Raw genomic sequence first — 25,144 nt, forward strand, 5'->3', positions numbered from 1 at the left:
AGTTAAGCCGAAAGGGTTTTGTGTGCGCAGTTTGAATTTGGACATGTTTTAATTTTCGATATTGTGTGGGACATGCGCTGGTGTATAGACAGAGTAGGAGGAGAGACTGAAGACTGGGTGAAGAGTCAGAAGTATGGGGGACAATAGAGTAGGTGTCCCCAAAAGCAGTGGGGCAGGCCCATGCTCCACCAGGAGTAGAGAAGCGGGGAGTGGCGGAAGGGAGGGAACAGGAAACTGTCTCCTCCCTGCCAGAGGATTGGAAATTAAAGGTGAATAGGACTAGGGAGTCCTATTCAGACTGCTATATGGCATACCGCATGTAGTTCCTGCATTTATGTCCAGTCCGGGTTTTTTGTCACTTCGTTTGTTTTCATGCACTCATCTTCGTTGGGTAGTTCCCATGGCTGTCTAACCAGGTTCTTTGTCACTTTGCTATTTTCTTTGATCTTTGTAGGATCCTGTTGGGTCCTTTGATCCATTTGTGGTCTCACTTCGGTCGGGCTTGTCTTCTTCCATGCTCATTTTGATTTCCTCTTGCTCTTTGCAGTCTTGTGAGGTGGTGGATTTTCTTCAAGTATGCAATTTCCTTTTATTCATTGTGGATGGCAATTTCCATTCTTCTTCAGTCGAAGACTTCTCATGCAATCCAGCTGAAAGCGGCTAATCATCTTCCATGTCCAAGAGATGGTGTTCTTGGTTTTTTGGTATGTATTGTATTTTAGTTATTAGCATGCTTCTGTGTGCCTTATAGTACTCACATTTGTGCATTATATGATGCCATGTTTCAGGCTCACTGCAGGTGCAAATTAGCTCCTCCGGTATGCCCAGCATGTTCGATTTTGCCTTGAATGTGTCATGGCCCGTTAGTAAGTAGGTTGCATTTAATCCTGGGTTAAATCAGGGGGGGGTGGCTTTTGGATACGTCTTGGCAACCAGTGGTATGAATCTCTTCGTCACTTTGCCTTTGTTTGATGCTGTCCATTTGTTCTGCCACAGCTGTAGCAGGTAAGCCACGATTCTATGCTTTTCTGCTTTGCAGTTGTTGTTTGGTTCTAGGGTAACTCCATAGATTGTAGTGGGTGTTCCCTTAGACAGGTGATACCTCAGCCTGCAGTGAGTCACCTCCAGGTCTAGTGGGAGAACTCCTCTCAGGATCTGGTGGGCATGCGTGCTCACTGTTCTGCATGCACAAGAGATGAAGAGCATAATGCTACACTGGATTGTGTCCAGGTATCTTTTATTTACTACTGTTCCTGCTTTTTTGTACCATATTGGGTATCTGTAGGTAATGGCTGGGATGAAAATTGCTTTGTAGTACAGGGTTTTTCTGTTTAATCCCCAGTCCTTGCGTGAGACTCATACTATTAATGCTGTGTAATTCCTTAGTTTTTCTTTCAGGTGGATGATGTGAGGGGTGAAGGATAAATTACTGTCAATTGTAATTCTTAAGTATCGCATTTGTTTTGCAAGTTTGATGGTTGCTCTTGCTATCTTTATTTGTGGTGGTCTGTGGATGTCGAACTCTGTTCTACTGAAAGTGAGCCTTTCAGTAGAACAGAGTTCGTCTTCGTGGGTGAAATCTTCAACATGTGTAGTAGCTTTGCCCAATCCTGTAACACCTGTAATGCCTGGTTTGCATGAGTCTCCAGGCCCGATCTGGAGTCCACCTCCACCATCAGGGCCAAATCGTCAGCAAAGGCCTGGCAGTTCACTTTGCCAAAGTTCTGAGCCAGGAGGTTGTTAAAGACAATGTCCACAGGAGCGGCCCCAGGACCAAGCCCTAGGGGGCAGCCCCTGTGGACCCATCGAGCCACTTTTCGAAAAGGTGTTACCACCTCAATTCTTCGGTCAGTTAGGTAATCCTTTATACACTTGTAGAGGTTTGTTGGGAGCTCTGTCTCCCGGAGCCGGCCAAGGACGCTTGGCCACCACAGGGTGTCGAATGCCCCGGTGAAGTCCACTGCAATGACTAGGAAGTACTTCCTGTTGCATTGGGTTGCTTTGAATATAAGGTTTTGGACTGCTTCTGTGGTTTATAATCCTAGTTTGAATTCATATTGTTTTGGTGATTCTAGGTTTGCGGCTTTGTAGTGGCTCGTAATTCTTTTATGCAAAAGCTTTTCATATAGTGTATTCGGAGTAGTCAGTAAAGCTATCGGTCGGTAGGAATCCGGTTGTTCTGGTGGCTTGTTAGGCTTCTTCGGGATGAGTTTCAGATTTGCAGTTTTCCAGGAGGTCGGAAATTTCCCCGCTTCCAGGCAGCAGTTTAAAAGTTTGAGCAGGAGGCCAGGTATGTGTTCCACAGCCTTTTTGATCAGCTCCGGCTCCAGGAGGTCCAGTCCAGGCATTTCTTATTTTGCATCTGTGCTGCAGCATTTTGTAGCTCCTCCATGGTGAAGGGCAGCTCCATTTGTTGTGATGTGTATGCCTCATTCGCTTGGGAGATTTCTTCCTGCTTGTCACTGAGGATGTTGGGGGGTTCTAGAATGATTGTATTTAGAATGTTATTAATTGAATCATCCCATGTTGTAGTGAGGGATCCTTGAGGTGTTTTTGTTGCTATCGTTATTTCCACCCTGGGGAGCTTATTTGTGGTTATTTTGTATACTAGTTCCCAGGGGTCCTCATTTCCTGTCGCAGAGACTAGTCGCTTCCAGGAGGCTTTCTTTTTTTTTTTTCAGTGTAGGCATTGCATAGTTGTTGGAATTGATGTCTCAGATAGGCTACCTCTGTCGGTGGCCAGGTTCTCCGCGCCTTCTGGTATTCTTTTCTCTTTATTTGAACTTGCTTTTGTAGTCTTTGTAACTCTGGGGGTCACCATGGCATGGCTCCTATGGAGGGTGGCTTCCTTTTCATCGCCATTTCAGCTGCAGTGGTTATAATGTGGGTGACTTTCTCCTGCATCGTGTCCACATTTTCCATCCCATCCGGTCACTTCCTCCTCTGCTTGTGCTTTGCGGATCAGTTGTTCTCGAAAGAGCTCCCAGTTTGCCTTTTTGATGGCAAACCTGCTCGCCATGTATTTGCCATTTGTTGGTCTTGGCATCGTTCTCTTGATATTGAAGGTGATTGTGCGGTGATCCGATGTGGTCCAGGCGTTTTGCACAGTCCAGTCGGTCACACGAGCTTCCATGTTTCTTGTGGTTAGCGTGATGTCTGTGGTTGATTCCCATAGGGTGTTGCAGTATGTCAGTAGATTGAAGGGTTGATTCTTTACAGTGAAGATAGAATTTGCTAGGAACTCCTCAAGCCTCTGTCCATTCCTGGTACCTCGTCAGTCCGGTGTAGTGCTGTGCCAGACGAGGTGGCAGTTTACATTGGTGCCGATTATGACTCTTTGTCCTGCTGGTGTTTCTTGCACTGTTTGTAGGTAAGTGATAGTGAAATCTATTTCTATTCCGGGTCTCCAGTACAGCGAGATCATATACAAGCTGCCAACAGAGCTAATAATATGGGTACATGCTGCCCATTGCGTGTGGAGTTGTGGTATTTTTGTCGTGGTTATCTCCGGGTTCCGTACTACCACCACTGCCCTTGGAGTGTCTTCGTTGCATTGTACAATTTTATGTCAGAGCAGGTAGCCTCTGACTTACCCTGTGTGAGTGTAGGGCTCCTGTATCAGGATAACATCTGCGTTAGCATCATCAGTGTTTTGCCATACTTGGTTGGCCACTGCTCTGGCTCACTGCACATTTATTTGGTGCACCACTAGGATTCTGTTATTAAATTTCTTATGGTGTATCCTCATAATTGATTTGTGACTTGTATGAACTCTTAGCTTTCTAGTAGGTTGGGCAGTTTGTGTCGCTTGTGGAATGGGCATGAACCTCAGGGATTTGCAGTTGGTGCAGATGGAATCTTTTTTTCTTTATTTGGGCACCTGTTGTAATTGTGACCCATTTCAGGGCAGTGGCCACGTGTTGCTTCTTTTTGGGCACAGGTGTGTGTTGTGTGGCTGTACTTGTAGCATTGGAAGCACCTCGGTACATCCACATGTTCTCTAAATCAATGACTGCTCCACTCTATGTATATGCTGTTTTGCATTCGTAGGTGCCGACCGGGCTAGCCTGGTGGGTAAAGTGCCTGCCTAGCAACCCAAAGGTTGTGGGTTTGAATCCTGCCTCTGGCTTGGATCAGAGTAGAAAATGCAAAAACTTTGGGAGGTGCAATATGGCCACAGAAGCCAATGCGCCAACAACTAACAAAAAAAAAAAAAAAAAAAAAAAAAAAAAAAGAAAAAAAAAAAGGCATTCATAGGATCCGCCATGCTTCAGGGGCCAGCTCTACCATCCTGTTGCAGTTTCCACTATTTCTAGATTTTGTTCTGTACTTGGGTATAATCAGCTGTTTTTCATCCTTGTCAGGTAATTTGTTTCGGCAGTTTTTCCTGTATATTATGTTTCCTGTTTCCTGTATATTACGACGGTAAATCCGTAGATTTACCATTCGTAACTTGCTGCCATTGTTATACGATACGTTATATCCCAAACTAGATAGCGTTAGCTTAGTATAGTATATAATATTATCAATTAATCAGTAAATTTATTAATCTTGTTGAACTTCATTGGCAATTAAAATTTACTTTTAATTAAATACATATAACGACTTAGATTTTATGAAGTAACATAATTAATTAATACATAACTTGATACGGAACTTATATAAAGAAACTAGAAGATAATACTTGACACTTAAAAAATATATATAGTGTTACAACTGCGTTGGGATACAAGTTTAGGGTTATAATTTTGTACCAAAATTGAAATTTTATTGAAATTGAATCGGAATCATGACTCAGACCAGAGCAGCAAAGCAAAAGGCTTAGGGGAGAACTGAGGAGACAGTTGCCCTCTGAATCACAGCCTTTTAAAATGCACTCCTTGCTTGATGTTTGTGGAGCAATCGGGTACGGGACATGATATTGCCAAGGGGGATGTCTTTGTGGGTGTGCGATGTGAGGAAATGAGGCGACCACTCAGCGTTGTTATGGGCCTGTATGAGAGCATGAAGGACAGGGTGGATGTCCTTGAAGGATCTAAATTGAGGGACACATCAAGCTCTCAGCTGCCCACATCAGCGCCAGAGGTTGCATTTGATCATCATGCAACACAGCGGCAACCCCCAAGGCAGAATGCACTGGTCCCACAGTTACTAGCAGTTGTTGATTCTATTGTTAGGGAAACGGGGAACATGCTATGTAAAAAGGATAGGTGGAACAGGACCAGGGTATGTCTGCCAGGGGCAAAGGTTGATTACGTTGTAGAGCAGATATCATCTTTTAAGGGCACAAAGGGTGATATTGTTGTACACGTTAACACTAATGATATTAAGAGTAGGAGACTGGCAGAATTATTTAACAAATACAGGTCACTGTTCAAAAAAAAGCCGTGAATTAGGGTTGAATTTGAAAGTGTCTGCAATTCTGCCCAGACATGATAGGAGGGAGTGATGAGAGCCTTGTTGATCAATTCGGCCCCTGGAAAGATTGTGCAAGGCTCAAGGGGTAGAATTTTTTTCAGCCTGGTCTGTACTTGTTAACAGGAGAGACTGATTCTACAGGGATAGGATACACTTAAATAGAAAGGGTGCAAGAATATTTGCTGATGCTATCGAGGCACTGTTAGGTAGGTCAGAAAACTGCTAGCTTGGGGGGATACAAGGACTAATAGATTAACAGTAGTCACTGGTAGAGGTGAAAGTGATTCTTGCACTGCTTCTATTGGAATGAGCAGCAGCCTGGAAAACAAGATGCAGGGTATTTCAGAGACTGCTGGGAGTCATTGTGGTACAAGTAAACACATTGGTTGTGCTAGGGTAGCTAAAAATAGGAACAGGTGCATGTATACTTGCGTGTACACCAATGCTAGGAGTTTGGTAAATAAATTTGATGATTTTGAGATATTTCTCAGAATATCAAAGGCAGATATTGTTGGGATATCAGAGACGTGGTGTCACACAGATATAAGGAATGCAGAACTGGAATGTGGGGAGTACAATGCATACAGGAAGGATAGACAAGATAGGAAGGGAGGAGGGGGTTTAGTTAAGAAACACATAAAATCCAAGGAAGTGAAGCCAATCGACATCACTGGACAGTGCAGTGTTGAGTTAGTTTGGTGTGACATAAGCATTGGGAAATCAAAATTGAGAGTAGGAGTGTGTTATAGGTCTAATGAATCTGATGAGTATAATAAGGAACTGTACAGGGAAGTAGAGTGGGCCAGTAAATCAGAGTCCTATAATGGGAGATTTTAATTTCGCACATATTGACTGGAATTTTGTAGGTTGGTCACTCACACACTAGCAAGGCTTTTGTGGATTTATTGGATAATTGTTTTCTACATCAGTATGTTCGGAAGGCAGCTAGAGGGAATAATACTCTTGATCTGATTATCAGTAGTAATTCTTCATGCCTTAAGAATCTGCAGATAAAGGAACCACTAGGTGGCAGTGATGACATTGTGCTGAAGTGAGATTTACTCAAAGAGGTAACTACCATCAGGGGTAAAGGGAAGGGTTTTTGCTTTTGTTAAGGTGACTACTGTGCTCTGAGACAGTATTTAAATTCTATACGGTGGGACCAACTGATGATGTTACCAACAGCAAATTCAAAATGGGAAGCATTCAAAGAATATATCTTTGGTTGGCACTAGGCTTTACATACCAACTAAGAAATATTGTTCAAGGTTTAGGCCTAAATGGATGTCAGATGAACTAATGAGACAGGTAGCAGAGAAGAAAAATGCATGGGATACGTATAAATTAATGGGTGACATGGAAGCCTATGATAGATATAAGCTGGTCTGTAACCAAGTTACAAAGGAGATTAGGCAGGCAAAGGCAGATTATGAGAAATCCTTGGAAAAGGATGCAAAGAAAAACAACAAAGAGTTCTTTACCTATGTAAACTCTAGAAGGAAGGGGATGAATCAGATTGGTCCACTTGATATTGATGATTCAACTGTTGATGATCCTGCTCAGGTGGCTAACAAACTAAATGAGTATTTTGCATCTGCATTCACCCATGAGGAGTTATTCAGGGAGGGGAATTCCAGAGGTGTATTCAACTCTGGGAGTAAGCTAGATAATCTTGTAATAACTGAGAGTAAAGTGGAGGAGAAATTGTTGAAGATAAACACAAGAAAGGCACTTGGGGTGGATGGGATCTATCCAGTTATATTAAAGGAGGCAGCAAAGGAAGTAAGCAAACGCTTAGCCATAATTATGAGAGCTTCCTTGGACTCAGGGGAGATACCCATGGACTGGAGATGTGCAAATGTGACCCCAATTCACAAAGGAGGATCAAAGGCAACACAAGTAATTATAGACCTGTTAGTTTAACTTCTGTTCCAGGAAAATTAATGGAGGCACTGGTTAAAGAAGCACTGCAGGATCACTAGACAAGACTTCAGTTATAGCTCGGACACAGCATGGTTTTGTTAAGGGAAAGTCTTGCATGACCAGTTTGATTGGATACTATAATGTGGTTACAAAGAAACTGGATGGAGGGAATAACTTTGATATCATATATTTGGATCTTAGAAAGGCTTGTGATACTATTGCACTCGAAGCAGTGTGGCATCGGAGGCAAATTGCTGCTATGGATAAAGGGATGGTTGAGTGTGAGAAGACAGAGAATGGTAATCAATGCTCATCATGAACTAATGTTATTAGTGGAGTCCCTAAGGGTTCAGTATTGGGTCCATTGTTGTTTTCTGTATTTATAAATGATATTGATGATGGTATATCAAGCTTAATGTCCAAGTTTGCAGACGATACAAAGGTTGGCAGGGTTTTTAAGAAAACTACTGGCAGTACGCTGCTGCAACAGGATCTGGAAAGGTTGCACAGATGGGCTGAGATGTGGCAAATGAAGTTTAACATTGACAAATGTAAAGTACTACATATGGGAAACAGCAACCCAGAGTGACGTATCAACTCTGTGGTACTACACTGACAGTGGCACACGAACGAAAAGGACCTGTGGTAATAGTGCAGGCAGATATGTAGTTTTCTGAGCAGTGCAGATGGTCTGCAAGAGTAGCTCATAGTGTCTTGTCAGTGATATGCAGGAAGTTTTCTATCAGGATTGAGCATGCTTAAGCCTTGAATGGTTTGAGCATGCTCAATGGTGATGGAATGCTTCCTCTTGCTCAGAACAGTCATTTGAGAGAGCATAAATTCAAATTGAGAAAAGACAGATGTAGGATAGATGTGCGGAAGCTTGCTTTTAGCTAGCGGGTGGTTGTGTGGTGGAACAGACTTCCATCCTTTGTTGGGGAAGTTGATAGCCTAAATAAATATATGGCTGAGCTGGACAGGTACTTGGAATGAACGGAGGGGTGAAATGGGAGCGTGTTTTTTTTTTTTTTTTTTTTTTGACTGATGCTGCATAAGCTTGCTTTCTTGCATCATATACCTCTACTAATGCTAATATCTCTTCCCTTAGACTTTCAGATGTCATGTCCTGGTCAGTATATGAAAAACAGATGGCCCTTTTCTTTTGGGGCTCCACGGTAAGGCTAGGGTGAAGATGTTAGGGTATGTTATTACTCCTGTGCTTGTTCTTTGGTTGCCATTTCAATAACTATTCCGTGGTTCCTGGTTTTTCGGATAGCTTTGATTCTAGTTGCGCCGAAGTCCTCTTTCAAGTTCTCTGTGACTTTCTGCTTTTTTTCCCACTGGTTGATTTTTTATTCCCCACTGGTCGTTGCGTGTAGGGCCCGCGTAGCACAGTGGTATCGTCACTGGCCTGCCCACACAGAGTGGAAAAGGCTCGGGTCCAATATGGCGAACTTTCACGGGCTTTTTCACTCCATGGCTGAGTTAGTCAATCTCAGGCATAGATAGCAAGGTTTTCCCAGAAACAGGTTTTTTTGTCCAGCAAAACAGCCAAATCGACTAGAGAACACATGCAATTCACAGACAAAGTACACATGGGTATATGTAATAACTTACTGGGTGAGCCCAGTAAGTTATTACATATACCCATCAATTATCCGAGATAATTGATTGGTATATGTAAAAAACGTCAATTAACCGAACTAATTGGTAACACAGTTGGTTCAGTTAATCGGATAATCAAACATACATGAGAATACCCAGTTTATATGAAACAGTGTAATTAGGCCTGCAATTGAATTATTGTATACGAGGTTATTGCTATTGTATTTTGAAATATGAATTATTATGAAAAATAATTGATATAGGAAATGGTTTGTAAATAATAACCAAAATGTTTTGAAGAAACAATGTATATTATATGTTACATTTATTTTGAACTTACCAAATTGTTCTATGTGGTTTCAACTATAAATCACACTTTTTTTTTTTTTTTACATAAACAGAAATAAACGTTGTTGTTTTCGGTGTTTATGAATGATATTGATGATGGTGTATCAGGCTTAATGTCCAAGTTTGCAGACGATACCAAGGTTGGCAGGGTTGTTAAGGACACTACTGATACTATGCTGCTGCAACAGGATCTGGAAAGGTTGAACAGATGGGCTGAGAGGTGGCAAATGAAGTTTAACATTGACAAATGCAAAGTACTACATATGGGAAACAGTAACCCCCAGAGCAACGTATCAACTCTGCGGTACTACACTGACAGTGGTGGAGAATGAAAAGGACCTGGGGGTGGTTGTGCAGGCAGATATGAAGTTCTCTGAGCAGTGCAGACGAGCTGCAAGAGTAGCTCATGGTGTCTTGTCAATGATATACAGGAATTTTTCTAGCAGGGATAAGGAGGTGATTATCCCATTGTATAAGGCAGTGGTCAGGCCACACCTTGAGTACTGTATACAGGTCTGGAGGCCTCATTTCAAGATGGATGTAGAGCTGCTGGAATGAGAACAGAGAAGGGCAACAAGGTTAGTGAAGGGAACAAAGGGTTGCTCTTACGAAGAAAGGCTTAAATTTTGCAAATTACAGTGTCTGGAGACTAGGCACCGGCGAGGTGATCTGATAGAGGTGTATAAGGCTTTGAATGGTTTGAGCATGCTCAATGCTAACGGGATTCTTCATCTTGCTCAGAATAATCACCTCAGAGGGCATAAATTCAAATTGAGGAAGGACGGATGTCGGATAGATGTGCGGAAATTTGCCTTTGGCCAGCGGGTGGTTGGTTGGTGGAACCGACTTCCATGACTTGTTGTTGAAGTTGATAGCCTAAACAAATTTAAAGCTCAACTGGACAGGTATTTCGAACGAACGGAGGGGTGAAATGGGAGTGGTGTGTGTTTTTTTTTTTTTTTTTCTTGCATCATATGCCTCTACTAATGCTAATGCTAAACAAACACAAGTAATTGTACACATATAAGACTATAATGAATCTTGGGAAGGTTTATTTTTTAAAATGTAATCTCAAATTTTTCTTTGAACAATGCGAGATTGTATTTTTTTCGTGAAAAGGTCTCTCATCCTCTTTAATAGCAATATCTCCATAGAATTGCATTCAGACAGTTGCTCACACCATGCCATTGCAGTTTCTAGCCAGTGAAGGCTTCTGCATGAGTGGGCCCGCTCCCTCCTCTTCTTCGTCATCAGAATCTTCATCGTTCTTCATCCTGGACTAATTCTTCTGTTAAAATATGGATAACCAGGTTCATCAGCATCATTGTTTAACCATACCTCTGCATCATCTTGCCCACACTCAGGAAACTCAGGAATTCCTTGAAATAAAGTTACAATCTCATCTACGTCTTCATTCAAATCTTGCACATGTGTCATGTGTGACCGTTTCTTCGGCAGCACCCCTAAAAGTTTTTTTTCTTCAAATTGATTTCATTAGTTCTTTTAGGTAGATATTAAATAGATATGGAGATAAAAAGTCATCCCTTCATGACTCCTTTCTCTATTTAAAATTTCTCTGTTTTAAGGTTGTTGAATTTTACTATTGCTGTTGTATTTTTGTAGAAATTGTTTACAAACATGATTATTTCATGATCAAGTGGAATTTTTTGTAGTTGCTTCATTAAATTTTCTCTGTTTACAGAGTCAAATGCCTGCTTGAAATCGATGAAGCACAGATAAAGAGGTTTCTTCTTATTCCAATATTTTTCTGCAGTGAAGTTTAGTGTGAATATTTGATCTATTGTTGATCTGTCTTTTCTAAATCCTACTTGTTCTTCCCCTATTGTTTCTTCATATGTTTTAAGTATCCTATTTTGTAAGATCCTTATAAATATTTTATACATATGGTTTAAAAGGGTAAAAAAGTAAAGTAAAGTAAAGTGCAGCCATTATCAACCCACTGCAGGATGGAAGCCCCCTCAACAATTCATGCTGAGGGAAATGGACCATAATCTGCCACGCTGGTCCAGTGCGGGTTGGCAGATCGACCGTATTCAGCAGTCAGGGGCTTGAACCCCGGTCTACTCAAAGAGCGTGTGCTACTGCACTCCCGCTCCTGACCACTTGGCTACGGAGGCCCGTTAAAAGGGTAATGGGTCTATAATTCTGACAATTTTCTTTATCTCTTTTTTTGTGTATAGGTACTATTATTCCACTTTTCTAGGCTTCTGGTATATCACCTGTAAATAAAATTAGATTAAACAATTGTGCGAGGTGTTTTAACATTGCATCGCTTCCGAATTTCCATAGTTCTGCTTGGATACCATTATTTCCGGGTGCCTTATCATTTTTCATTTGGCTAGTTGCTTTCTGAACTCCTTTTGTTATCGAGGGTGCTTTATCTCTTCTATTATCTAAGGCAAGAGTGTTTTTTCCTTCCCCTTTGAACAGGGTTTGGTAATATTCTTTCCATATTTTTTTAATTTCTTGCATGTTTCCTGTTTTTATATTGTTTTTATTTTTCATCGTCAGTGTTTTCGGAATGTATGTTTTAGAGAGTTCCTCTATAACCCGGTAAGTTGTTTTAGAGTCGTGATGTTTATTTGCCTCTTTGCACTGCTTTGCTTTGTCTTCTAACCATTTCCTTTTAACAGCTTTATATAGGTTGTGTATTTTGTTTTTTAGAGCTTTATATTTTTCCCTTTTGTCTTGACTATTTTCTTTGTTTTGGAGGTTTTTCATTTGTCTTTTTTCCGTCCATACATCTAAAATTTCTGCTGTAATCCAAGATTGTTTTGGTTTTGTTCCCAAGGTTTCTAATTCTAAGGCTGCATCTTTATTCATTTGTTTAGTTTTTCTCCAATAAATTTTCCACAGATAATGAATAGTTTATATCTTTTAATTTTTCTTGTGTTTTCCCATAAATTTCCTTTATTTTGTCTTCTTCAAATCGTGATATATTTAATGTTGCTCTATTATTCTTTAGCTTCATATTTTTAAATTTCCATTTAATTGTTGCTGTTAGCAGTTCAGTCAGTGTCAAATTCTTTACTTCTAAGAGTTTAACATTTTGAATGGATGATTTCCAGTTGTTATTTATTAAAATGTAGTCAATACAGTTTTTTGTATTTCCATATGGTGATGTTCATGTATATTTATGTTGAGATTTGTGGTAGAACAGTGTTGTTGGTGATGAATAGTTTATTTTCTTTGCAGAAGTTCAAGGGTTCTTCTCCTCGCTCATTTCCATTTCCTATCCCGAACTTTCCTAATATGTCACTGAAATCTGTCGAAAATCCTCCAACTTTTGTGTTAAATTCTCCCATTATTATTAAAATATCTTTTTTGTTTGCATTATCTATGGTTTCTTGTAGGTCTGAATTGAAGGCAGCTGTCTCTGTGAGGAGTCTGGGGCATATACCTGGATTATTTTTATGAAGATTCCTTTTTCTTTACATTTTATTCTTAAACTTATCATCCTTGAGCTGTTTGGGTGAATTTCTATTATTGAATTTAATAGATATTTCTTTACTATGAAAGCGACTCCTCTATGTATGTTGTCTTTTCTCCCTGAGTAAAATATTCTTCCTTCTGTCAATAAATAACTACATCAATTTTAAATCTAAAGTTACAAAAAAAAAATTTTATGGAATAAAGTTCAATTTTGTGGCTCCTGAAAAAGTTGCATCTCCAGATAGCCATGTTAGCAGAGAAAAAAATCGTTGCAGTTCTTGGAGGCTACCACATCATTTAAATTTGTTTTTCTCCTTAGACATATTTAGGAGCTCCATCTAGGTGAGATTTTTCTTCAGTACTTATATTAAATTCTGGATACCTCTTGATCAGATTCATATCCAGATTCCTCATTTAAAATCTTAAATTTTTATTCTGATTTATGGTTATTTATTCTGATTTATAAGGTATTTTGAGGCCACTTAAGCTGCTATATGGCTTCATCATTTATCCATATCACAGTTTCATTGTCTGATAAATTCTCATTCACTGTAAAACAGCTCTGTAAATAAACAAATGTAACTGGTATGGTTGAGTATAATTGACTTGATAATGCAAAAACATACCCAAATCATTCAGTTTGGATGTCAAAAATGGCATGGAATGTTAAAGAAAATTGATGGGAAGTGCAAGTATCCTTGCAAACAGTTTTTATTGTTTGTGCATTGCATCTCAACTTAATGGCAAAGATTTTTTGGGTTAAATAAAAGTGCTTATACAAAGCCCTACTTTAAATTCTGTATAAAGTTCTGTGTAAATTCTGTAAAATAGTATAAAATACGGCTTTGTATAAGCACATTTGTGAGCTGTTTTAGATTAATGATGCAGAACAGATTAGAGGGGATAGAAAGATGAGGCAGGATTTTTTTTTTTTTTTTTTTTGTGGTTGCTGCTGCTGCTGTTTAAGCTTGTTTTTTTGCATCATTTTTCCCTACTAATAGTAATACTACTATAAAAATAACACAAAATCAATATCAAAATATTTGCCTAAATGCAATGTTGAAAATTAAAAAATAGTTTATTTTCATTATAGAACATGAGTGAAGTTGGTGATTTACCTCAAGAGTTGACATGTCATCCCATGGCTTATATTGCATTCATTGGGCTAGATATACCCAATAATCAAATTCATAATGCAATTTGGAATTCTTTTACAACAAACAGATTGCCAGATAGGGTTCCTCTTTGTTTCAGACAAGTTAATGAAGGACATGAATTTCCCAAACCTAAACCAAAGGTATCTATTCATTTGATGTAACTAGAACTTTTAAGTATATTTTATATATATATTTGTTATATATTGCAACACAAATTTCAGGTTAGGCAAAGTACTGGTGAGATTTCTGATAAGGATTTCAGATGTTATTGGAATTTTTCCAGTTACTTTGTCAGTACATAAAGAGGTATACTTTTACCTAATTATATTAATCATGAGCCAGCATGATCTGATGTTATTTCTGATATATCTGTGGCACATACCTGATGTACAGATTGTTGATAGCCATTTTTTTTATTAGAAAATGGCTAAAATATATGCAATTATATTATTGGCAAAACTGTGTGTCTTTTGTGCCCATTTGTAACCATGTCTGTGTAGAATGCAATGGTAGCTGAAACATTGAAACTGAAGCAAGTTGCATAAAAAAATTTGCACCTTCATTAATTATGTATCAGAATTGTAGTGTCATTAGTAAGGAATTCATCAATACAAACCTGTTTTGATTTTTATTAAAAATACATACGTGCTTAAAGAAAAGCAGACACTTATTTTCCAAAACATGCACACCTCTTTTCTGTTTAATAGTGTTGACTTAGGAGATTGGCAAGTTGTGCCCTGTGCTTTGACAGGTTAGTTATTGAGGCACATTATGCCCAGTTTGTCACCTTTCTCCTGCTCCTGGTCACTCAGGTATGGAGGCCTCCCTTTATAGTTACTATTGGCTAAATATGATGTTGATATTTAGACCTTTTAACAGCTGTTAACCAGTCGACATTCTAAGCTCTATGTTATATTTTCATTATTATGTGCCACAACCACATTGACCTATCAACTTGGTTGTGGCACCCAGTGTGTGTTACCAAAGTGGGAAGATTGAGAGTTTTTTTTTTTTTTAATTATAGGTATCATGTTAGTTTTGTATAGTTTTGTATATCATGTTAGTTCTGGGATCAAGGTTGTGTTCCAGATGACTGGGTTACATAGTGTATTATTTCTGTGCAGAAAGTGAACAGTTAAATACAGTTGGTTCTACATTGTACAACTGCTTGAAGAAGTCACATTAAAGACTTTATCTGTTAACATTTTTTTACTTACAAGCTTCTGTTGATTCATTATGCTCAATTGACGAGCAGCATTCCCTTGCCTCGACTCCATTTTGGCTGTAGTTCACGAAGTTTGGAACAGTAGCAGTTCTCCCCATTTCATTTTTGTTGTTCTGACACATTTGCTTATGCATGTCATTTCCTGATTGGAACTTTTTTGATCATCAGGCTAAGATTCCTTTTACAGGCTATTTATTGTTTTTGGCATTATTAATCTCATTCTTTAGTTCAAATATTTGTAACATGCTGATGGCATTTTTTTTTATTTATTTATTTTTTAAATATCAAACAGTGATGCGAAATTATCTAGAGATAATACAGCAGGAAATACAGGTTTATTGAATATATTTTTATTTTTGGCTTAAGCTGTAATTTAATTAACACCAAATATACATGCTTCTACCTGATAAATTCTCACAAAGTGTTATTTTTATATATTCAAAATTATATGTTAACTCCAATCACAAACATTAAATTTCTGTTCCAGGAAAATTAATGGAGGCACTAGTTAAAGAAGCACTGCAGGATCATTTAGCATTAGCATTAGTAGAGGCATATGATGCAAGAAAGCAAGCTTATTCAGCATCAGCCAAAAAAAAAAAAAAAAAAAAAACAACAACCACTACTCCCATTTCACCCCTCCGTTCGTTCGAAATACCTGTCCAGCTGAGCCTTAAATTTGTTTAGGCTATCAACTTCAACAACAAGCGATGGGAGTCTATTCCACCAACCAACCACCCGCTGGCTAAAGGCAAATTTGCGCACATCTATCCGACATCCGTCCTGCCTCAATTTGAATTTATGCCCTCTCAGGTGATTATTCTGAGCAAGAGGAAGAATCCCATCGGCATTGAGCATGCTCAAGCCATTCAAAGCCTTATACACCTCTATCAGATCACCTCGCCGATGCCTAGTCTCCAGGCTCTGTAATTTGCAAAACTTAAGCCTTTCTTCGTAAGAGCAACCCTTTGTTCCATTCACTAATCTTGTTGCCCTTCTCTGTACTCGTTCCAGCAGCTCTACATACTTCTTGAAATGAGGCCTCCAGACCTGTATACAGTACTCAAGGTGTGTCCTGACCAATGCCTTATACAAGGGAATAATCACCTCCTTATCCCTGCTAGAAAAATTCCTATATATCATTGACAATACACCATGAGCTGCTCTTGCAGCCCTTCTGCACTGCTCAGAGAACTTCATATCTGCCTGCACAACCACCCCCAGGTCCCTTTCATTCTCTACCACTGTCAGTGTAGTACCACAGAGTTGATACGTTGCTCTGGGGTTGCTATTTCCCATGTGTAGTACTTTACATTTGTCAATGTTAAACTTCTTTTGCCACCTCTCAGCCCATCTGCTCAACCTTTCCAGATCCTGTTGCAGCAGCATAGTATCAGTAGTGTCCTTAACAACCCTGCCAACCTTGGTATCGTCTGCAAACTTGGACATTAAGCTTGATATACCATCATCAATATCATTTATAAATACAGAAAACAATAATGGACCCAACACTGAGCCCTGAGGGACTCCACTAATAACATTAGTCCACGATGAGCAGTGTCCATTGATTACCACTCTCTGTCTTCTCCCCCTCAACCACCCCTTTATCCATAGCAGCAATTTGCCTCCAATGTCACACTGCTCCAATTTGTGTAGCAGTCTTCCATGTGCAACAGTATCAAAAGCCTTTCTAAGATCCAAGTATATAATATCAAAGTTAATCCCTGCATCCAGTTCTTTTGTGACTGCATCATAGTATCCAATCAAGTTGGTCAGGCAAGACTTCCCCTTAACAAAACCATGCTGTGTCTGAGCTATAACTGAAGTCTTGTCTAAATGATCCTGCAGTGCTTCTTTAACCAGTGCCTCCATTAATTTTCCTGGCACAGAAGTTAAGCTCACAGGTCTATAATTACTTGTGTTTGCCTTTTTTTAGACAAGACTTCAGTTATAGCTCGGACACAGCATGGTTTTGTTAAGGGGAAGTCTTGCCTGACCAATTTGATTGGATACTATGATGCAGTCACAAAGGAACTGGATGCAGGGAATAACTTTGATATTATATACTTGGATCTTAGAAAGGCTTTTGATACTGTTGCACATGGAAGACTGCTGCACAAATTGGAGCAGTGTGACATTGGAGGCAAATTGCTGCTGTGGATAAAGGGGTGGCTGAGGGGGAGAAGACAGAGAGTGGTAATCAATGGACACTGCTCGTCGTGGACTAATGTTATTAGTGGAGTCCCTCAGGGCTTAGTGTTGGGTCCATTATTGTTTTCTGTATTCATAAATGATATTGATGATGGTATATCAAGCTTAATGTCGAAGTTTGCAGACGATACAAAGGTAGGCAGGGTTGTCAAGGACACTACTGGCACTATGCTGCTGCAACAGGATCTGGAAAGGTTGAGCAGATGTGCTGAGAGGTGGCAAATGAAGTTTAACATTGACAAATGTAAAGTACTACACATGGGAAATAGCAACCCCAGAGCAACGTATCAACTCTGTGGTACTACACTGACAGTGGTAGAGAATGAAAGGGACCTGGGGGTGGTTGTGCAGGCAGATATGAAGTTCTCTGAGCAGTGCAGACGGGCTGCAAGAGTAGCTCATGGTGTATTGTCAATGATATATAGGAATTTTTCTAGCAGGGATAAGGAGGTGATTATTCCCTTGTATAAGGCAATGGTCAGGCCACACCTAGAGTACTGTATACAGGTCTGGAGGCCTCATTTCAAGAAGGATGTAGAGCTGCTGGAATGAGTACAGAGAAGGGCAACAAGATTAGTGAATGGAACAAAGGGGTGCTCTTACGAAGAAAGGCTTAAGTTTGCAAATTACAGTGTCTGGAGACTAGGCACCAGCGAGGTGATCTGATAGAGGTGTATAAAGCATTGAATGGTTTGAGCATGCTCAATGCTGATGGGATTCTTCCTCTCACTCAGAATAATCACCTGAGAGGGCATAAATTCAAATTGAGGAAAGATAGATGTAGGATAGATGTGTGGAAATTTGCCTTTAGCCAGCGAGTGGTTGGTTGGTGGAACAGACTTCCATCCCTTGTCGTGGAAGTTGATAGCCTAAATAAGTTTAAGGCTCAGCTGGACAGGTATTTTGAACGAACAGAGGGGTGAAGTGGAAGTGGTTTTTTTTTTTGGCTGATTCTGCATAAGCTTGCTTTCTTGCATCGAATGCCTCTACTAATGCTAATGCTAAATTTCTTATATTGATAAAAAATATTTATAATATTAAATTTCTTGTGTTATCCTTGATACCAAGCTTCTGTTTTTGAATTATTATAAATTTCTAAAAAAAGAAACTATTATAAGCTTTCTTCAGTATGAAAGTGGATCTTCTGTATGTACAATGCTCAAGCAATGACAATGAAGTACATCACTCTATATGTTATATCTTCATTATCATGTGCAATCCTCAGTTTGGGCTAATGCTAGCATTACTAATGTGTTACAATTGCTTAGCTTAGAATTTTGGATTATAAAACAGAATAATTTTAAAATGGAGTTACTTAAATCAGGCATGGTTCCAATTATATTCTTTTAATATGCAGATGGCAATTAAATCTAGTTTCTGTGGTAGGCTCACTTGATTGTTTGTAGTGATAACTTTTTAGATATATGAACGAGTGGTATGGTCAGATAGCAGGATGCATGATAATCACCAAACTAAGGTACAAATTATAGATGAAGCAAATTCAGTCAGTTTTTAATGCTTCTTCTGTACCAATATAAAGTTGGTGTTGGCCTCTGGGTGGATGTGCTATATGTCAGAATTTGCACGATGATATTTGTAACTTGAGCTTGTCACAGACATTCTCTCAGATATGCCAGACGAGCTGTACTTGCTAGCTGGGAGACTAAATTGCTGATGGAACTGATATTCGGGTAACACTCAAGTCAAGTGGACCCAATTTTGGCGAAGTCTGGACGTTCTGTGACAGCCAAATCCTCTGCTTGCACCTTCACATTGGTGGGACTGTTAGTAATCCTGGGTATAACCTCCATGCATAAGCACACGGTGGGTGACCACCCTGGTGTGAACCAACATAAGCAGAGATCGAGGTGTGGCACCCACACCACATGGAGGAATGCTGCCCCTCTGTGTTACCAGGCAGTACAAGGTGGTAGATGACTCTCATCAACTGGTGCAAAACCACCACTTTGCTTATTGGTGGCTTGAAGTGGTGGAATCCATGTTTAGTCTCCAAAACTAAGTTCTGGTCAACCCTTCCTCATCTCTTCCATCATGCAGTATGATTGATGACTTTTGAGGTTATGATGAACATCGTGGCGAGATCGAATCTTCCTTACATTTCGGGGTACAGCTCTAAAAAGGTGTTCGCAGGTCGGTGGCTAGTTAGTACACCGGACCGAACCTATTGGTAACTCTCTAGGAGGCTCCCGGATCAGTTAGTGTATAATCTTGCTACCTCTACTCTGCCAGATAGTGACTGGAGGGAGTCCGTGTAGTGTGTATGCGGGGGGGCGGGGGGGAGCATTGTCGAGGCCACATTATGTCAAGGATCTGGGTACATTCTTATCATGTGTACGCCATATCCAAAAATTTCATTACTTCATACAGCATGTCCCCCCACTTTTTCTTACTATTAAATACACCATGAATTGTTAAACTAATAGAGTAAGCTTATCTGCGAAAAGATCTAAACCTCCAAAACACTTCCTAGTTCATTTCACAAATATGCATGGTCTCAATTCTAATCTCAATGATGTCCATTTCAACTTGCAGTCTGCCAAACCCCATGTACTTTTTCTGACAGAATCCCAGTTATCGGTTGATTCAAATACTCGCTGTATGATTCCTTTCGCCTCAAAGGTGGTACTTGTGCATATGTCCATTCTGATATTCCCTGTCAGAGACTTGGTAATTGGGAATCTCCTCTGGCTTAAAATCTCTCAACCTCATTGTGTCAAATTCATCTGTTGTCTCTACCAAATTCATCTGTTCTCCCAACTCCACTAATCACTTGGAGCTCTTTGACTTCCTCTCTTTGCAACTTGACTTTCTCCAGTCCAACTTTCCTAACAGTGAGGTAATTTTCCTTGGTGATTTTAATGTTCACAACTCCAGCTGGCTTCCGTTTTCTAGTCACACTGACCCAGCAGGTCGAGATGCTGAGGCTTTTGCAATTACCAATGATCTTGCACAGATTGTTCATTTACCTACAAGAATACCAGACAATCCTAACCATACAGCCAACACGCTTGATCTTTTTCTCACAAACAACCCTTCTAAGTACATGGTCGAACTGAGTGGTCCTTTAGGTACCTCAGATCACAACTTGGTGATTGTCTCTTCTCCAATGGAGCCTTTATCTCATGGCTATTCCCAACCACGTGCTGTTTGGCATTACAGGAATGCAAAATGGGATGACCTGCGAGACTTCTTTTCTTTGGTCGGATTACTGTTTCAAAACTTCTGATGTCAACGTTTGCTCAGATCGTGTCAGTGAAATTATTCTTGGAGGAATGGAATCCTTTATCCCACACTCCACTTTAAAATCTCGTCCTTTATCTAAACCTTGGTTTTCCAATAAATGTGCTAAGGCTGTTCAAGAGAAGAATGTTTCATATCATAATTGGCTTGTTTCTAATTCTTCAGTTTAATTTTCTGCCTACACTAAAGCTCACAACATTTATAAAACAGTTATTAATCAGTCCAAAATAGAGTTTGAACAGTCTAAGAGTAGAAAACTTGGTTCTTGCCCTAATGGTAGCCAAGCATTCAGGTCTCTCTTGCCAAAGCTATTGGCCGAAACCTTTGCCGATCTCTGCGCCTCCGTAGCCAGGTGGGCAGGAGCAGCAGTGCGTAGCACACACTTCTTGATTAGACTGTGGTTTGAGCCTGTGGCCACCAAATACAGAGGATGCGGAAAGCTCAGGGAATGACCACCGCATATCCCCGGAGCAATATGGCCTTAGTTGCTAATGCTTCTAAAAACCAAATAACAAAACAACAACTCTGCTCCCACCTCTGTCAAAATGCAGATGGTTCTGTTGTCACTTAAGCCAAGGATAAAGCTGACCTGCTAGCATCCCATTTTTCTTCCAACTCATGTATTAATGATCTTGGTAAAACACCTCCTACCATTTCCAACACGCTCCATTCAATGCCATGTGTGGTCTTCCGTCAAAAGGATGTCAGGAGGATTTTGACGAATCCTAATGCTAAGAAAGTTCCAGGTCCTGGTGGTATTTCTCCACTTGTTCTCAAAACCTGTGGTCCTGAACTTACTCCTGTTTTTGCCGCTTTTTTTCACTTTCTTATTCCAACGGTGTTTTTCCTTCTGCTTGGAAATTTGCTCATATCCAGCCAGTTCCTAAAAAGGGTGACAATTCCCTTCCATCCAATTATCGTCCCATTGCAATTTATTCTACTCTTTCTAAAGTAATGGAGAATTCAATTAACTGCCAACTCTTAAACTATCTAGAAACCTTCCATCTGATCAACGATCGCCAGTATGGATTCTGTCAGTGTCGATCCACTGATGATATTCTGGCTTATGTTACCCATTTATGGACTAATTCAATGGAAAAGTTCCGTGAAACACAAGCAGTTGCTCTTGACATTTTAAAGGCTTTCGATCGAGTTTGGCATAAAGGTATTCTAAACATGCTTCCATCTTATGGTTTTCCAACTGTTTTTTGTAATTGGTTATCCAGTTTTCTTTCTGATCGCTCAATGAGGGTGAAGGTAAATGGCTCTCTGTCTTCTAACTTTTCCACCAATGCTGGTGTCCCCCAAGGTTCAGTTCTTTCCCCCACTCTTTTCCTCTTGTATATTAATAACCTTCTTCCATTGACTGGAAATCCTATCCATAGATTTGCCGATGATAGCACATTGCATTCCACTTTCCATTTTGAGAAACCTTGCCCTGCTCAATCAGCTTCAACTTCTCAAAAATCTGCTACCAATTCCTTAAATGCCGATCTCCAGGTAATTTTCAGTTGGGGAAAGACAACTTAGTTGATTTCAATCCTAAAACTCAGTCTTGTCTTGCATCTTGCGAAAAGGATTCTTCTGCTCTTATTCTTATCTTTGGTGACACTCCAATTTCTAGGCAAAATGATATCTCTTTTGGGGATTACCATGACTTCTAATCTCTCTTGGCACAAGCACATTACAAATATTGCTTCCTCTGCATCGAAAAATCTTGGTTTTCTCTTTCCTGTACAAATCGCAAATCCGCCCTATCATGGAATATTGTTTCCACATCTGGGGTGGTTCCCCCAAAACCTCTCTCAGGCTTCTTGATTCTGTTCAGAAGATGGTAGTTAGGTTAATTAATGATTGATCTCTAACAGAATCTCTCCACTTGCTGTCTCATAGACGTACTGTTTCTGATGCATGCCTCTTCTACAGATATTTCCATTGACACTGTTCTTCTGAATTGGCTTCTATAATTCCCGCTTTCTTTTTCAAAACAGTTCGAACACGTGCCGCCACCAGCCAACATCCATTTACTGTCCAACTTCAAACTCACAGAATCAACTTTTCATCTTTCTCGTTTATTCATTCTACTGCTGTTTTCTGGAACAACCTTACTTCATACTTATTTCCTGAAAATTACAGTCTACAGAAGTTCAATTCTAATGTCAACAAATGTCTTCTTTTGTCTTCTCAACCTCCAACCCGAGCACAGTACTAAGTACTACAGGTTCTAATACCTCTCGTGTTTTGGGGTTTACATAAAAAAAACAAAAAAAAAACAGTAAGGGCAAAAAGCCATTGGCTGATAGATAAATGGGGTTGAATAAATTTTGTTTCTGTTTTATAAACACCACTGTTTAGGCATGTTGGGGTAATTTTTATTTTGTGTTAATTGTGGTGTGTCATAATTAATGTCACTTTTAATGTTCTGTAAATGGATGATGATAATAATAATACATAAGACCAATGCAAGACCCATGGATTGCACGAGGGAAAATTAGTGAACCAAAACTGCCAGCTGCAGACTGGTAAAGAGATCGAAACCTTGGCAGAGGAAGAGGCCTACAAATACTTGGGAATGAGGCAGGCTCAACAGTTACAGCACAAGGAAATTAAGGCCTGCCTAACCAAAAAATACCATCAGAGACTCAGAAGCCTTTGTACTTCTCTCTCTCAGGGTAATGCAGGAATTTTTTTTTTTTTGGCTGCTGCAGCATAAGCTTCAGGCTTTCTTGCATTATATGGTTAATAATAATAATAACCCACCTGATGTACATGGATGACATCAAGCTCTACACGGTAACCAAAAAGCACCTCCACCAACTACTCCAGATCACCGAAGAATTCAGCAATGATAATATGATAGAATTTTTGTCTAGACAAATGCAAGACCCAAGGACTGCACCAAGGAAAATTAGTCAACCGAAACTACCAGCTGCAGACTGGTAAAGAGATCGAAGCCATGGTAGATGGAGAGGTCTACAAATATTTGGGGATGATGTAGGCTCAGCAGTTACAGCACAAGGAAATTAAGCCCTGCCTGACCAAAAAATACCATCAGAGACTCAGAAGTCTTCTGAAAGCAAAGCTGAACGGAGGGAACACAGTTAAAGCCATAAACACCTATGCAGTCCCAGTGCTAACATACTCCTTTGGGGTCATAGATTGGACTAACACCAAGCTGGAATATATCATGAGAAAGACAATGACGACAAGAGCTGCCAACACTACCCAAAGTCAGCCGTGAAGAGACTGACAATTGCTCGGCAAGGAGGAGGAAGGGGCCTGATAGACCTCATTGAACAACAGAAATCAGCCATTGCTAACCTGAAGGATTACTTCTAGACACATATAGCAGCACTCCACCAGGCCATAAGGAGGATAGACAAGTGGTATACCCAACTCAACCTAAGCAAGGAGTCCCCCTCCCAACCAGGAGGCATAAACGAAGCTAGAAAGATGGGCAAAGAAGACACTTCATGGGAGACACTACAGTGATCTCCATCAAGATCACATAGATAAAATTGCTTCCACTGCATTGCTGACAAGTGGGATGCTCTTTGCCAAGACTGAAGGTTTCATGCTTGCCATCCAAGGCCAGGTAATCAATATCAGAAACTTTAGAAAAGACATTGCCAAGGAGCCCGGATTGTCCGATGACACATGTCGATGATGCCACCTGGACTCAGAAATGATCCAACACATCACCACAGGATGCAAGGTGATCACCCAAACTGGGTACACTTACAGACACGATCAGGTAGCCAGGATAATACATCAGATGCTAGCAAGGAAATACCAGTTGATCGAAGAAAGTGTACCATTCTACAAGTACGAATCCCAGGCAGTACTAGAGATCCCAACCCACAAGCTGTACTGGGACCATGCCATAATAACGAATAAGAAAATCGCACACAACAGACCGGACATAACCCTTGTGGACAAGAAGTAAAAGGCCACCTATCTGATTGACATTGTGGTACTAAACACTGGCAACCTGCAGAAAACCCATGGGGAAAAAATCAGGAAGTACACAAACCTAAGACAGGAGATCAAAGAGGTGTTGCATATGCAACAAGTAACAACCATCCCGATCATTGTCAGCCACTGGTATCGTGCCAAAGACCCTACCTTACAGCCTAGCAGCAATAGGTCTCCCAGTGAACACGTACAAGGAACTCCAGAAAGTCGCAATCCCGAACACCTGTAGGATAGTCAGAGTTCCTCAACCAACAGTAACACCATACATAACAACAACCACGCTGTGTACTTGGTAGAAATACCGTCGTGAGGTGGAACCTCCAATTAGTGAAAAATAATATGAATAATAATAATACACAGCAGCACTCTAACAGGCCATGATAAAGATATTCCCCACTCATACTGAGAGGAGTTCCCTCCTACCCAGATGGAACAAACAAAGCTAGAAAGATGGCCAAAGAAGACACTCCGTGGTAGATACAACAACGACCTCCATCAAGACCACCACATAAATAAAATGGCTTCCAATGCATGGCTCATGAACGGGATGCTCTTCCTAGAGACTGAA

The 25,144-nt window shown here is 40.1% G+C and overlaps 1 protein-coding gene across 3 annotated transcripts in view; it reads left to right on the forward strand.

Moving 5' to 3' along the window:
- The window catches only part of LOC150076514 (trafficking protein particle complex subunit 11-like), a gene marked incomplete at its 3' end in the record, with an annotated part of 510,629 nt that overhangs the window by 31,319 nt on the left and 454,166 nt on the right, over positions 1-25,144 (forward strand). For all 3 annotated transcript variants that reach the window (XM_090388020.1, XM_090388018.1, XM_090388019.1), the window contains 1 exon segment: positions 13,841-14,044. In XM_090388020.1, the coding sequence (XP_090244146.1) occupies positions 13,844-14,044 (201 nt within the window).

This window comes from Mastigoproctus giganteus, chromosome 13, assembly GCF_048544385.1.
Source record: "Mastigoproctus giganteus isolate SK-2022 chromosome 13, ASM4854438v1, whole genome shotgun sequence".
NCBI lineage: Eukaryota > Metazoa > Arthropoda > Arachnida > Uropygi > Thelyphonidae > Mastigoproctus > Mastigoproctus giganteus.